Source organism: Ursus maritimus, unplaced genomic scaffold, assembly GCF_017311325.1.
Source record: "Ursus maritimus isolate PB19 unplaced genomic scaffold, ASM1731132v1 scaffold_30, whole genome shotgun sequence".
NCBI lineage: Eukaryota > Metazoa > Chordata > Mammalia > Carnivora > Ursidae > Ursus > Ursus maritimus.
The window spans coordinates 5,499,209-5,514,089 of record NW_024425564.1 but is presented as its reverse complement, the minus strand read 5'-3'; the positions used below and the strand labels follow the sequence as shown (position 1 = coordinate 5,514,089).

At 44.2% G+C, this 14,881-nt stretch overlaps 1 protein-coding gene across 1 annotated transcript; it reads right to left on the bottom strand.

The window, feature by feature from the left end:
• Positions 1–3,974: 3,974 nt before the first annotated feature.
• LOC103665518 (boLa class II histocompatibility antigen, DQB*0101 beta chain-like) lies at positions 3,975–9,214 on the bottom strand. The gene is made up of 6 exons (XM_008693470.2): positions 8,989–9,214; positions 7,805–8,074; positions 6,055–6,336; positions 5,431–5,541; positions 4,921–4,944; positions 3,975–4,338 (listed from the first exon to the last, which is right to left on the bottom strand). The coding sequence occupies exons 1-6, from the start codon at positions 9,083–9,085 to the stop codon at positions 4,325–4,327; spliced, it is 798 nt and encodes a 265-aa protein (XP_008691692.2). The 5' UTR covers positions 9,086–9,214; the 3' UTR covers positions 3,975–4,324.
• Between the last annotated feature and the right edge of the window lie 5,667 nt (positions 9,215–14,881).

Below are 14,881 nucleotides of genomic sequence, written 5' to 3'. Positions count from 1 at the left end.
TGGCACAACTGTGGGTCTCAGTCAAGCTTGCATCAGCCCCAGCTTGTCGTGCCCCTTCCTCAGAAGACCAGCAGAAACCCCAGTCCACGCCATATGCCCCAAACAGAAAGTTCTGCAAGGCTTCAGTTCTAGTGAAAGTAGTATCAAGTTTCATTTAACAAGCAGACCAGAGCATGCCAAGAACCAAATAGTGCCCACTGCAGGCAAAGAGAGCCTCTGGCCTGAAGAATGGAGCAGCCAAAACACAATAGCAGAGCTCATGCTGCACACACCAGACACATTCCCTGAAATGCCAGCACTGGACACTACATGACCTCTTCTTCATAAAGTCATTATTCTCAGGAGCAGGAAATGTAACACAGAGAAGACAGAGATGTAGACAAAATGCTAAGGTGGAGGAATTCATCCCAAATGAAAGAATAAGATAAGGTCACAGCCAGAGATCCAAGTGAAGCAGATATAAGTAATATGCCTGGAGATGGAGATATATAAAGCAACAATCATAAGGATACTCTCTGGCTTGAGAAAAGAATGGAAGACTCTAGGGAGGCCCTTACCATAGAGATAAAAAGTTCAAAAAGCATCAGTCAGAAATGAAAAATGCAATAACTAAGATTGGAAAAAGGATGGGTGCAATGAACATAAGGCTGGAAGAAGCAGAGAAATGAATAAGAGATAAAGAACACAAAATAATGGAAAATAATGAAGCTGAACAAAAGAGAGAAAGAATTATGGAACACAAGAACAGACTTAGGGAACTCAGTGATTCCATGAAACATAATAACATTTGTATCATAGGAGTCCCAGAAGAATAGACAGAAGAGGGGGCAGAAAATTTATTTGAGGAAATAATAGTTGACAACTCCCTAATCTGGGGAAGGAAACCGACATCCAGATCCAGGAGGCACAGAGAATTCCCATCAAAATCAACAAAAGCAGGTTAACACCAAGACATATTGTAATTAAAATTGCAAATACAGCAATACATTAAAAAAAATCCTAAATGCATCAAGACAAAAGAAGTGCTTAACTTACAAGGGAAGACCCATAAGGCTAGATACAAATTTCTCAACAGAGATTTAGCAAGCCAGAAGGTGTGGCATGATATATTCAACATGCTGGTGGGAAAAATCTGAAGCCAAGATTACTCTATCCAGCAAGGCTATCATTCAGAATAGAAGGAAAGATAAAGAGTTTCCCAGACAAACAAATATTAAAGGAGTTCATAAGCACCAAATCAGACCTGCAAGAAATATTAAAGGGAATCTTTGAGTGGAAAGGAAAGAACAAAAGTGACGAAGACAACAAAGGAACAAAGAAAATCTGCAGAAACAACACACCTCAATTCTGGTCTTCAAGGTATATTACAAAGCTGTAGTGATAAAGATACTATGGTACTGACACAAACACAGACACATAGATCAATAGAACGGAATAAAATACCCAGAAATGAACCAACAACTATATGGTCAATTAATCTTAGACAAAGCAAGAAAGAATATCCAATGGAAAAAAACACAATTTCTTCAGCAAATGGTGTTGGGAAAACTGGACAACATCCAAAAGAATGAAACTGTATCACTTTCTTACACCATGTACAGAAAAAAATTCAAAATGGATTAAAGACCTAAATGTGAGACAGAACACCATTAAAATCATAGAGGAGATGTAGCAATTTCTCACTAGATATGTCCCCTGAGGCAAGGAATAGGAAAGCAGAAATAAACTATTGGGACTTCATCAAAATAAAAAGCTTCTGCTCGGCAAAGGAAACAATCCACAAAACTAAAAGGCAACCTACGGAATGGGAGAAGATAGTTGCAAATAACATATCTGATAAAGAGTTAGTATCCAAATTCTATAAAGAACGTACCAAACTCAACACCCAGAACACAAATAATCCAGTTTAAAAAATGAGCAGAAGTCATGCATAGACATTTTTCCAAAGAAGACATCCAGACGGCCAACAGACACATGAAAAGATGCTCAACATCACTCACCATCAGGGAAATACAAATCAAAACCACAATGAAAGATCACCTCACATCAGTCAGGATGGCTAAAACTAACAGCATAAGAAACAAAAGTATTGACAAGGAGGCAGAGTAAGGGGAACCCCCTTACACTGTTGCTGGGAAAGCCAACTGGTGCAGACAGTTGGGAAAACAGCATAGAGGCTCCTCAAAAGGTTAAAATATAACTACCCTAGGATCCAGCAATTGCACTACTAGGTATTTACCAAAGAATACAAAAATACAAATTCGAAGGGATACATGCAGACAATAGAGAAAGATACAAAAAGGAAGAAAAATAAAGAGATCTAGATAAATAATGTGCAGATAGACATAGAAAGAGAGACAGGCAGAGAGGCAGTGAAAGAGTGAGAGACACAACAGAGACAGAGATGCAGAGACAGACATAAAAAGATGCAGAGACACCCGTATGTTGATTGCAGCATTATTCACGATAGTCAAGATATGGAAGCAGCCCAAGTGTCCATCAATAGACGAATGGGTAAAGATGTGGCATATATATACAATGCAATATGACTCTACCAAAAGAGAATTAGATCTTACCATCTGCAACAACATGGATGGATCTAGAGGGTATTACGCTAAGTGAAAGTCAGACAAAGACAGAAAAATATCATATGATTTCACTTATAATGGAATCTAAAAAGCAAAACAAACAAACAAAAAAACCCAGAAACACTCCTAGATACAGAGAACAAACTAGTAGTTGCCACAAGGGAGATGGATGGGAAGATAGGCAAAATAGGTGAAGAGGATTAAGAGGTACAAACTTCCAGTTATAAAAGAAAGAAGTCATGGAAAGAAAAAGTCAACATAGACAATAATATAAGAATGTTGTATGGTGATAGATGGTGACTATACCGATCGTGGTAGCATTGAGTAATGTATGGAATTGTCAAATCACCGTGTTGTACACCAGATACTAACATAACATTATATGTCAACTGCACTACAATAATAAAGAAATAAAATATAATAAAAAAGATGCAAAGAGACACACCAAAAGAAAGATAAGGGACAAGGAGAGACACACAGAAAGGTGCACACAGAGATACAACAGAAAGACAAGAGAGAAATGAAGATCTCATTGAATGTTTAAATCTAGTTACTTCTTTTCTTCTAAATATTTATTTATGTATTTGAGAGAGAGAGAGAGAGCGGGGTGGGGGGCGCAGAAGAAGAGAGAATCTCCAGCAGACTCCCCAACGAACACGGGGTCCCACGCGGGCCTGGGTCTCATGACACTGAGAATCAAGAGTCTGATGCTTATGTGAGGTAATAGAGGTGTTATCTAACCTTATTGTGATAATCATTTCTCAATGTATACGTTATCAAATCATTCCAACATATACCTCAAACTTATATAATGTTACATGTCACTTATAGCTCAATAAAGCTGGAGGAAAAAAAAGAAAAAGAAAAAAAAGAGTCTGATGCTTAACCGACTGAGCCACCCAGGCGTCCCTGGATCTAGTAACTTCTGAAATCAGCTTGAGCCCAGACTTTCTCCTAACATGAACACAGTAAACTTGAGCTGGGTTTCTATCATGTGAAACCAAAAAAAGTACTTTTATTGCTGGTTATACATTTTAAAAAAATAAAAATGGACCTTGATCAATGTGATTTGCCAAGACATATTTGAAACATCACTGTGGTTCTCTGAGACACCAGGGACGACTATATCTGTACCTGGATAATTCCACTATCAGCTTACACACACAATACTCACCAACCCTAAAGAGAGGCCGGCACACCCTTAGGCCATCGCACTGAACAATACTAAACACCCATGAAGGATGTGACTGTTGAATTGTTTCTCTATCTTCTCTGCCTGCTCCTCACATAGTACCCCAGATGCCTCTAGTCTCCCTTCGAGGAGCAGTATGTCCTTTCATTCTGCTCTGGTTTCCTGCCTCCACCCAGTTAAGAAGACTCAGGGTACAGAGAACTCAAAATCATGTTTAATTATGGTAAAATCTCTACATTCAACTAAAAGGCTTCAATGAGCTCCTCTTGCACAATCTGAGGAGAAAGAATGGAGACAGAAAAGCCCTTGGGGCTGGAGTACATGCTGCTGGCAGGGAGCGCACAGGCAGAGGCTCCGAGGCCAGTGCAGAAGCAGCATCACAGCCACATCCTCGGGGCAGGGGTCACAGGAGGTGACCGGGCGACTGCACCAGAGGCACTGTAGGACTCTGATCTATGTGGGGGACAGGCAGTCAGGCAGCTGGGAATTCTGGACAAGGAGAGGCAGGCATTACAGGAGACGGAATCCCAGGTATCCTCAGGCGTCAGCGCAGGAGCCCTGTCGAAAAGAGAGTGATCAGCACAGGGGACCCTGAGGGACGTGCTCTCTCCCCTCCTCTCAGGGCCACTGCGGCATCAGAGAAAGCTGAGGTCCAGGGCATATTGTCATCACCTCCCCCAATATCTCTGTAAAGGTGAAATCAACTCAAGAGAACTCCAGCTGCACACAGATGTGTGCAAGCCAATGGAGCAGCTGTGATCCTTTAGGGGGATATTAAGGTTTTAATAAGTGTAATGATAACTCACCTTTTTCGCACCACTATTAGCCTTTCATTTCTAAATTCACACAGGCAGTAGCTACCAATACGTAACACAACGTGGGCATCATCCTGGTGTCTAGCACCCAAGATGTGGCTCTGGCTCCAAGTTTCACAGAAAGATACCACCAGTGTTATGGCTTGGTGCTGGAGAGCAACTCTGGATCTGCTACAGAAACTGGGCAAACGTCTCCCCTAACTCTTGTCCTCTGTAGCAGGGACTAGGCCATGAACTGAGACCATTGTGCCCAGTGCACTCACCTCATGATCTTCCCTCTCTCACCTGTGCCCAAACCCCCACTGAATCAGAGCAGAAAAAGTACCTGTTGGGGGAGACCCATGAGGTCCTGCAAAAAGAAGTGAAAGAGAAAAAGTTCTCATTACACAAATAGCCAGTCTCACACTCACCCCAAAGGGAGGTGAGATAAACAACTTAATTGGAATTTTACTTTCTCCCTAATCATCCACCACAAGAGCTTAACTGCCCTAAGCTAAAATCCCCCAAAATGAATGACGCGGTCCCTAGAAGGAAGGGAAGCAGATGCTCTGACCCTCTGAAATCTTTCAGAAAGGAGCCAGTGAGACAATGATGAACTGCAAGAAAGCCCTAAATATACTCCACCTGTTACCTCTGTGATAAGGCTCCTTTTCAACCAGTAAACATTAGATTCCAAAGCCTTCCCCTAGGTTGTTCTGTGCCCTCCCACCACCAGTCCAGCCTCCTAACTTTCAGGGTCAGAAGGAAAGAGCTATCTAAAGAGGTCAGCCCCCCTCCCCCTGAACAGAGGGCCTCAGGCAGAGCCCTTCTTCCCCGATTCCCCAGAGTGCCTTACCTTTCTGGCTCCTGTGACGGATGATAAGGCCCAGCCCAAGGAAGATCAGCCCCAGCACAAAGCCTCCGATGCCACTCAGCATCTTGCTCCGGGCAGATTCAGACTGTGCCCCTGGGGAGCAGAGCCTGAGTGTCAGCGTTGTCCCCACAACCCCCAGGGTCCCTTTGGGGAGCCTGAAGTCCAGTCTGAGGCACAGGAGGTGGAGGTGCCAGGGGAAACTAGTGCTCCCTTCTGAGCACCCCTAGGGGAGGGAAGGACCCACCAAGAGATCCTTGCACATGGTGGGTATGTGAGAGAGAGGGGGAACCTGAAACCCACTCCTCCAGACACACCCATAACCTCAGACTCCAAGACCCCAGTCACCAGCCAGAGGAGTAAATGCTTCAGAGCTGCAGGGCTGGGTTGTGGGGCCAGGTGTGGAGAACAATCTCCCTAGTATCTAGAAAGACAGTGAGATCAAGAGTCTTCTGTTGCCCCTGCCATGGGACAAGAGGCTCTCATCTCCTGCAATAGCCAACTCAGTCGCACCATCAAGGATGAGGAATAGAATGGGACGGGCGGGATGAAGCTCTGTCTTGTGGGGCCCACAGTGAAAGGAAACAGACTGAACAGACTGGCCCTTACGCCACTCCACCGTGATGGGGCTCTGGAGGCTGGGATGCTCCACATGGCAGGTGTAGACATCTCCTCGCTGGGGAGTCATTTCCAGCATCACCAGGATCTGGAAGGTCCAGTCCCCATTCCTAATAAGTGGAGTGGACACGACACCAGCTGTCTCTTCCTGGTCATTCCGAAACCACCGAACTTTGATCTGGCCTGGGTAGAAATCTGTCACTGAGCAGACCAGCAGATTGTGGTGGTTCAGAACCTCCGTCCTGGATGGGGAGATGGTCACTGTAGGTTCCACTGAGGGGAGTAACAGACAAGAAAAGACACTGAGATGTGAGACTACACGGCAAGTCTCCCCGTGGACAAGAGTCCTCTCTTGGTACCAGGGTGGAAAGATCCCTGGATTCCAAGTCTTGGATTAGGATCTGAGCTTGGCCACTTTATTAGTTTAAAGAAACACATGAGTCCGCTTACTTTTCATTCTGATGAAATAACAGTAATCATTCTATGAATGTTATTCTGTCGATACTAACTGACAAAATGAAGCATTTTTAAATTATAGATTGCTGTATTACACAGGACACTTTTCATAACATTTTTAAAAATAAAATTAATAAATCAGGACTTCTTTCCTTCCACACCTATTGACATATAACATGGTTGCTAATCCCTAACACCCAAGGTAGTTAGTTGTGAAATTAAATGGCATAATACAGATGGTGTGTGATAAGGTATTTGTCTAGAAATAGGTGCTTATTGTCTAGAAATAGGTGCAAGTAACTTGCAGAATGTCTACCCCTGAAGTGTATGGTGATGCCTGGAGGAGGGGATGCTGAGGGACGGAGGATAGGTAGGGTTCAGGCCAAAGGAAACCTGAAACAATTTTTATTCAATAATTTAATAGCATCAATTTTTTGACTCCAAAACTTCAGCTCTTTCTACTTTGACATTTAATGAGACTTTCTAAGAACTTAAAATTCTGCCTTAAACACCATTCAAATATTGTTTAAATTTTAATAAACACTTCTTTCTTAGACTTTGCATTCACAAACTATAACTTAAGACCCAAGTCACAAGGTTTACATTAAAGCATTAAGCAAAATAATAAAGACTATTACAGTCAGACTTTAAGATTTATTTAGCCTTCTATTTTCTCTTGAGCCTAAGTGGACGGGCAGCCGAATACATTTATTCATTAATTCCACAGAGGATTGCACTCACACTACACGCCAGTCGCCCTGTCAGCTGCTAGGCAGACAAGAATAAGGCAGTTCCTCGCCTCAAAGAAGTCCAGGGCCAGTGACAGCCATTTAAGAAAAATTTGGCATGTCACGACCCTAAGGTATTTACCACGTGTGCAAGGTGCCCTCCCCCCCCACCAGGCCCAGACCGCTAAGCTTCGCAGGGGCCAGGACTTCTCAGTGCAGGACCCGGGAGGGGACAGGGGGCTCACTGGGCTCGGCTTAGGGAAAGGTAGGGAGGGAGAGACCACTGTTAAGTAGGGGGCCGGGGAGGCTCAGAAGTGGCAGAAACAGCAGAGGAAGCGCAGCCTCACTGGTGGACCCACCCCTGCAGGGAATGGCGGAGGGCTGCGGGGTCGGTCCCCCAGCTCGGCCCCGCGTCCCCGCCCCTCCGTCGCCCGACGCGCCCCGCCTCCCGGTCCCCGCGCGAGAGGCCGCCGCCAGCCGGCTGGGTCCCGCCCCTCCCCGCGCGGAGACTCCGCAGGCGGAAGGGGGCGCCGCGGGGCGCGAACGGCCTGGCTCACCTCGCCGCTGCAGGATGAACCTGTCCTCAATCTGGTAGTTGTGTCTGCACACCGTGTCCACCTCGGCCCGCTTCCGCTCCATGAAGTCCTTCTGCTGGTTGAAGTACTCAGCGGTGGGCCGCCCCAGCTCCGTCACCGCCCGGTGCTCCCCCACGTCGTCGTCGTAGCGCACGTACTCCTCCCGGTTATAGATGTATCTGTCCACACCCCGTACCCGCTCCGTCCCGTTGGTGAAGTAGCACTCGCCCTTAAACTGGAGCACGAAATCCTCTGCGGGGAATCACCGCGGGTCAGTCAGATCTCCACCGCTTAGACCAAACCACAGCCTCCTGCCCAGCAGGCCTTGTGCTGCACTACCAGGCGGCCTGATGAACCCAAAGGCCTCCCACCTTGGATGCCTGTCACTCAGGCCCTGAGAATCCCCTTTCCCAGGCCGGCCTGCCCTCCTCTGAGGGCTTCCAGAACTGCCTTCACACAGGGAAGGGAGGGAAGAAAGCCCCTCTCTAGGGACAGGCCCTGGGACCTGTGAGCCCTGCCTGAGCTTGAGGACTCAGTAAAACAGGGCAGTCGGGTTGATTTTACATCCGTCCCTGTACTTGGATCAGGATGTTCTCACATGAAATCCCATTTCCCTTAGAACTCCAGAGAACCTCAGAGACAAGTATCCACTAAGCACAAGAGTTCAAGGGAATGAGGAGAGAGGTGCAGAATTGAGCTTGACCTCGTCTGACAAGCATATTCTCTTAGTCCCCTGCAAGGGCCTTCCTTCTAATGCCTGGGTTTACACTGAGTTTCTGTCACCCATAGGTGTAAACTAAACAAGGTCTTAGGGGAACCTGAAATGAAAAATCCTGCTGTGATTCTTATTTTCTTATTTTCAAAATATTCTTATTTTCAAAAATAACCCAAATGTCACTTTGTCCCGTCAGTGGTAGCAGATGGACACTTCGTTTCCTGCTCCCCATTGTAACATCGCCAGGATGGATTGAGCCCATGGGATGGGGAATGTCCTCATCCTTAGAGGTGGAAATGAGAACATAACAGAGCTGTCTACCCCAAAGAGAGGAAACCCGTGATAAAAGACTGTATTCTGAGATCACAGAACCTTCCACACTCCAGCCCAAAGGTTCTTCAGAGCCTGTTCCCCAGAGCTCCGGCTCGGGGAGCAGGTGCCCTGCACTTACGTGGAGAGTCTCTGCCCTCAGCCGCTGGGATGCTCAGCAGCACCAGGATCATCATCACAGCTGCTGTCCAGAGGCCTCTGGGGATCCACGGAGCCATCTTCCCAGACGTCACTGGGAACAAAGGAAAAAAGGAATGGTAGTCAACACAGCTCCTACCTGGTGGCTCTCAAGTACTCACTTCAGAGAATAAAAACCTGTGACTCTTCCATCCACAGTAGGATTGGAGAGTCCTTCAGAAGGAAACCAATCAGCCTTGGAACTGACATACCTCATCTGTCTCGGGGCAGACATTTTTTAATGAAGGTTCTCAGTTTTTATGAAGGTTCTCAGTCTTAGGTTCAGAATCCCTAGGAAATGAGCCAATCAGCACTGGAGCTGAAACACCTCATCTGTCTCTGGGCAGACATTTTTTATGAAGGTTCTTACCCCAATTTTTTATGAAGATTCTCAGCTTGGCAGTATGTCTTCATCAAATTACACTAGTGAACATTTGAGGTGAAGATTTTCTCCTACTTATAGAAATTCTAAAGATTGAATGCCTTAGGGGTTTAAGGAACTGAATGAAAAGAGACTCAAGAGTAGACATCTTTGTGACATTTGGGATTTTTAATTCGTATACCTGGGATTTTTGTAGGAAAAAAGTGGGATCATATTTCAGGGAACAGAAAATTATAGTCTCAGAGATGTTCACTTCTATTATCGTAGACACTCTGAGGTGCCTTAAACTGTGGTGGGAAGAGCACAGTTCTTAGGAGGAAATGGTATTGAGCTGCAGTTCTGCCAGGAACAGGCTTTATGAGGGTCAGCAAATTACTGAACCTCAATTGCCTCCGGCTCCTCTTTGTAAAATGCAGATCACATTTCATGCATTTTATATCCAGAGCACCGTATATACAAACTTAAGACTAATATGACTTGTTTAATATTGTAAAATGTTCCTCAGCTGCCATGTGTTGGGAATATCAAGTTAATATGTGGAGCAAGAAAACAAGCTAAAAAAAAAAAAAAAAAGTGACACCCAGCCCTGTGGGCATGTGGTTCTTCATTAGACAAGAATCTTTTACATTTGTGGTCTTTGACTGAAAGTATTTGAAAAGTTAAGCTCACTTTTAAGCACATTCATCCTATGTCAGCAAAGGCACAATCCGCAAACATTCACAGCATCAGACAGGATCACATTCAGTTACAAGGGTGGAGAGCAAAAGATGTGGAGAAGCATTTCCTGGGGCCTGAATATGTTACTGAGGGAGCAGACGTTAGAGTTACAGACTGTGTACAGACGTGGCATTTACTGGGCCAGCCCTAAGTTATCAAACTGTGAATGGCAGCAGTAGTGATGTGGTTTTTGACCAGATCTATTATTTATCAGGCTCCTCTGGCCCATGACTAGGGTCAGTTCTAAATGGTTATAGTGCAATTAGAACAGGGTGTGCCAATATTAATAAACAAAACATTAAGTATCTGCCTCTCTTTTCTTCCTCCTTCTGTCTCTTCCCTGTATTTTAGCTTCTCCTTTTATAAGAGAGGCTGGGATCTGAAAGCAGAATATGTGGAGGGTACCGGGTAAAAAGAAATAGAGCAGAGACAACAAGAAGTTTCCATTAGTGGCACATAAAGCAGTGAGTCATTCCAGTATTCTATACTAGGTGCCTGGTTCCAGAGCACCTGAGACTTAGTCCCTGGGCTTCCACTGGCAGTGGTGTACTTAGGATCAGGGTAACTCCAGAATAAGGAGGGTTTCCATGGTGGGACAGAAGGAGACAGGAGGAACATCAAACTCAGAGCTGGAATAGGGTTGGGGGGCAATGAACCACAGTCAAAAGGGGACGTGGAAGGTACATTATTCCCCTCCACCCCACCTCAGTGTCCCTCAGAATAAATGGAGAACTCTGGCCCATCCCTTCCCTCTTGTCCTCAGGGGAAATTCTCTCCATTCTATTGTGGGTCTGTGTGGTAGAGGCTGTGTCAGACCAGGGCATCGTCCAGTCTCACAGGCCTCTTCACACAGACTTTTCAAGGAGCAACAAAAGTGTCAGCTTAGAACCCTTTTTCTGATTGGCTAAAACCTCATCTGCAAGGCTCTGGCTCAGGCTTCTGCCAGCTGCCTCCCCCTGACCCAGTCAGCATTCTCTACATTTTCTAGAGCTCTCTGTGCTACTCATACTCTGTTGCATTACTCAGGGCTGCCACTGCTGGCCTGGCCTGAGAGGAAGGCAGCTCATACACCTGATTCAAGGGCTTACCTCAGTCACCCTGCTGGGCCTCTGTGGAGGCGGGGCACGTAGGATGAAGGTAGTATGTACCCCATGTGGGTAGTCAATGCCATCAAGAAATAGTCATGAAATGGGTCAACAGTAAGGAGACTCTCCCCAGGTGACATCCTCTGTACCTCAGGATGAAAAACAAAAGTTTTGGACTCTGTAGAAATTCAGAGAGAAGTCATCATCTCTGGTCAGCATGCCTTGGAATCTGTGCTTGGTCAGTGGACTTAATTGTGAACATAATATTAACAATCACCTGTGACCAGAAGGGCCATCCAGGACCTCATTCTGCATTTAATTCAGGAATTAAAAAATGTTCTATATTCTGGGGCGCCTGGGTAGCGCAGTCATTAAGCGTCTGCCTTCGGCTCAGGGCGTGATCCCGGCGTGCCGGGATCGAGTCCCACATCGGGCTCCTCCACTGGGAGCCTGCTTCTTCCTCTCCCACTCCCCTGCTGTGTTCCCTCTCTCGCTGGCTGTCTCTCTGTCACATAAATAAATAAAAACTTAAAAAAAAATGTTCTATATTCTGAAAGATTCTGTGACTTCCTTAATGCCAGTAGTAATATAATAGATAATAGAAATACTGCCCCACAATATTATTTCCCTTTAATAAAAATTTACCAAGCAATTGCCCCTAAATTTTTCTAAATCTTTATAAAGCTGCTTACATATGTCCCCTATATCAACCCAGTTACATGAATTTTCAATGACACATATAAAGCAGGCCCTTGCTCTTAGCACAGTTATCTTTTAAAAGTCACATTTTAGAAATCTGAAGCAGATTGGCCACGGATAAACCATTTCAGGTCTGAAAGTCTTAGTTTGCTTCATTTGTAGGAAGAATACACACCTCACTGGACCACTGTCACGAACACAGATATAATTTGTAGAAGTCCTCTGTAATCTCTGCTGAGCTACACACACATTAGTTTTTAATATAATAGTAGTGAGCTCATTTTTTTAACATCATTAACAAAGACAGAAAAATCTTCTTATTTCTCATCTCTCCTCAGATGACAGACTCATGATAGTTTTGAATCCCTGCCTCTTACTTCTTCAGTACGGAGAGAAAGGGAGCAGAAAGTACAGTAGACATATTTAACCTTGACTCCACTTCGGGTCCCCTCTCTGAAGTGCCACGAATAGCACTGGACAGAACTATCATTTCAGCTATGATTTCAGGTCTCAGAATCTGGTCCTCCTCTCAGTGTGCTCACAAATGTGGAAACGTGAGAGCAAAACACAGAGTCTCAGTACAAACTGAGGAAAGAAGAAGAAAGTGCATACAGCTTTGTGGGCTATGTGGGGAATTATGGCACTCAACTAGGTTCCACTGAGAGGAAGAGGGACCGGCCACTTCTCACTGTGACTTCTGACAAATGTCTAAAAGCCCCATCCTGTGCCACATGCCCGAGTGCCCTATATTCCTCACCTCCATGATCACGAGTCCCCCTGTGTCTGAGCTCTGACACATACATCTATGTAGTCTCATTTCCCATAGTTCTGTCTTCCCCAAAACCCAACAGATGTCAGATGGTGGGTAATGTCACGTAATATTTTTTACACATCCACACAGTTAAGGTCCTGGGTTTCAAAGGTGAACATGCATGGATCCTACCTTCTAAGAGGTCACACATTGGAGGGGAGATATATGGGGGGAAAAATAAAAGAGAAAACTTTGTAACAGCCACTAAAGGGCAATGTGAAATCGTGCTAACGGCAAGACCCCACAGTGTTGAAGGTTCAGGATACGCTTGAAACTACTAAACAGTAATGGTGTCCATTAGTTCAATTATTTTCTTTTCTCTTTGAAAGCGTTGGCAACATAGGACTAGAAGATGATGATTATTGGTAGATTTATTCACGAATAATAATTTTTCAAGATGCGAATGAGGAGTTTTTGGTGTACAGGTCATGAGAGAGTTGAAAGTCAAGCTTTTCAGGTGTGTCTCTTAGAGGAGTTGATGGCTCAGCAGATAAAGGGCTGTGTTCGTTTCAGGCAAAAAGGCTTAGGTGAGTGCAGGGGTTGGTAGGACACTCACAGCATATGGTTTGGTGTGAGTAGAGAGCGGGATTCAGTTATCCTAGTCCTTCTGAGATTTGATGGCAACACCATTCAAAGTTGTCTGGGTTTTCCTCACAGTATGACAAGGAAACATAGAGGGAATTGAAGCAGAGGAGCGCCATGACATGCTGGTCCGTTCACAAAGCTGCCTTGGAAGCAGCACAGAGGGGACTCTTCAGAGGGTCTGTACATGGCCTTTTATGATCTGGAAGGGATCCACGTTCATTTGATGAGCCCAATCCACCAAAATCCAGTTTACCAAGGAACAAGTTTGCCAATGGCCAGTTTGCTAAATTTGCCAAAATTATTAATGTGCCCCAAACTCATTTCTTTTTTCCCCTATTTCAATAGTCTGTAGATATTCATATTGATGTCTTGGAAGTGTATTAGACTACTGTCAATCACAGGCCTCTGAGTTTCTGGGGCCCTCTCGCTCTCCCATGATCCCCTTTCTCTTATTGTCTGGGCTCCACTCCATCTTTCTGCTGACAAAACAACCCGCCATTTCCATGAAGCTTTATAGCAAATGCATTTACAAACACAAAACGAAATCTGGTCAATTATACCTCACAATTTCAAAGTTGAAAAGGTTTTAATATAAATTGGAATAAAAATTTTATTTAAATAATGTATTTGGGTTGAAATTGGTAAATGTGAATTGATCCTTTAGAGAAATTAGCAAAAAGCCTTTAAAATGCTAAAACTCATTGAATATAATACAACCCTTAAAAGGATTTGGTACCATGATAAATAGAAACTGAAGTGTTACTATCTGAAATGCTGACATTTTGTTATGTTCACTAGACAAGTAATGAGTAAATTGAGTAAAACTATTTCTCAAGCAAAGTTGTGTTTAATTACTAAACGTGCTACATCTAGTCAGTATGTCATTCAGCAAACTGAGGCTTGGGCATTCGTTAAGCGAACTGATCTTTTGGCAAATAAGCCCCCGACCTGTCAGGCACATCCTTGAGACTGAACAGGAACCGTCACCCACAAGTTACTTCTATCCTGTTCTTGTTTCTGGGCCAGACTTCTCAAATATAAAACCCTCCAACAGTAAACCCAACGTTTAAAGAAGGAGGAGAGGGTTGCCTTGGCTGAAGGAAGTGGTTACTACACCAGGGGCATAACCAAATATAGAATGTTCCTTAAAAAAAAAAAAAAAGATTCACTGAGGTTGTGTTTGAGTTAAATCATTAAATAGTCTCCAGCCAGTCAGCAGTTTGAGGTAGCATCACTTGTCTCTGGCAGACCAAGCCACTAAGTCTGTTAGAGAAAAAAGTTATTTATAAGAGCAATAAATATACAGAACTGAAAGCAATAAACTTCACCAGCCATGGGTACAATCCCCCAAAATGAAAAGAGTTGACCGAAGAATAAAAAGAAGTTTAATAATAAAGATAACCATGTTCTTGAACAGGACAACGTGTCAATTTCCCAAACAAAATACTTAGATTTGGTGATGCTTTAATCTAAATATCCATACGATAGTTTTATTAAGAAAATGTTTCTAATTTTTGTTAAGAATAATAATTGTATACAAATAGATGTTAATAAGTAA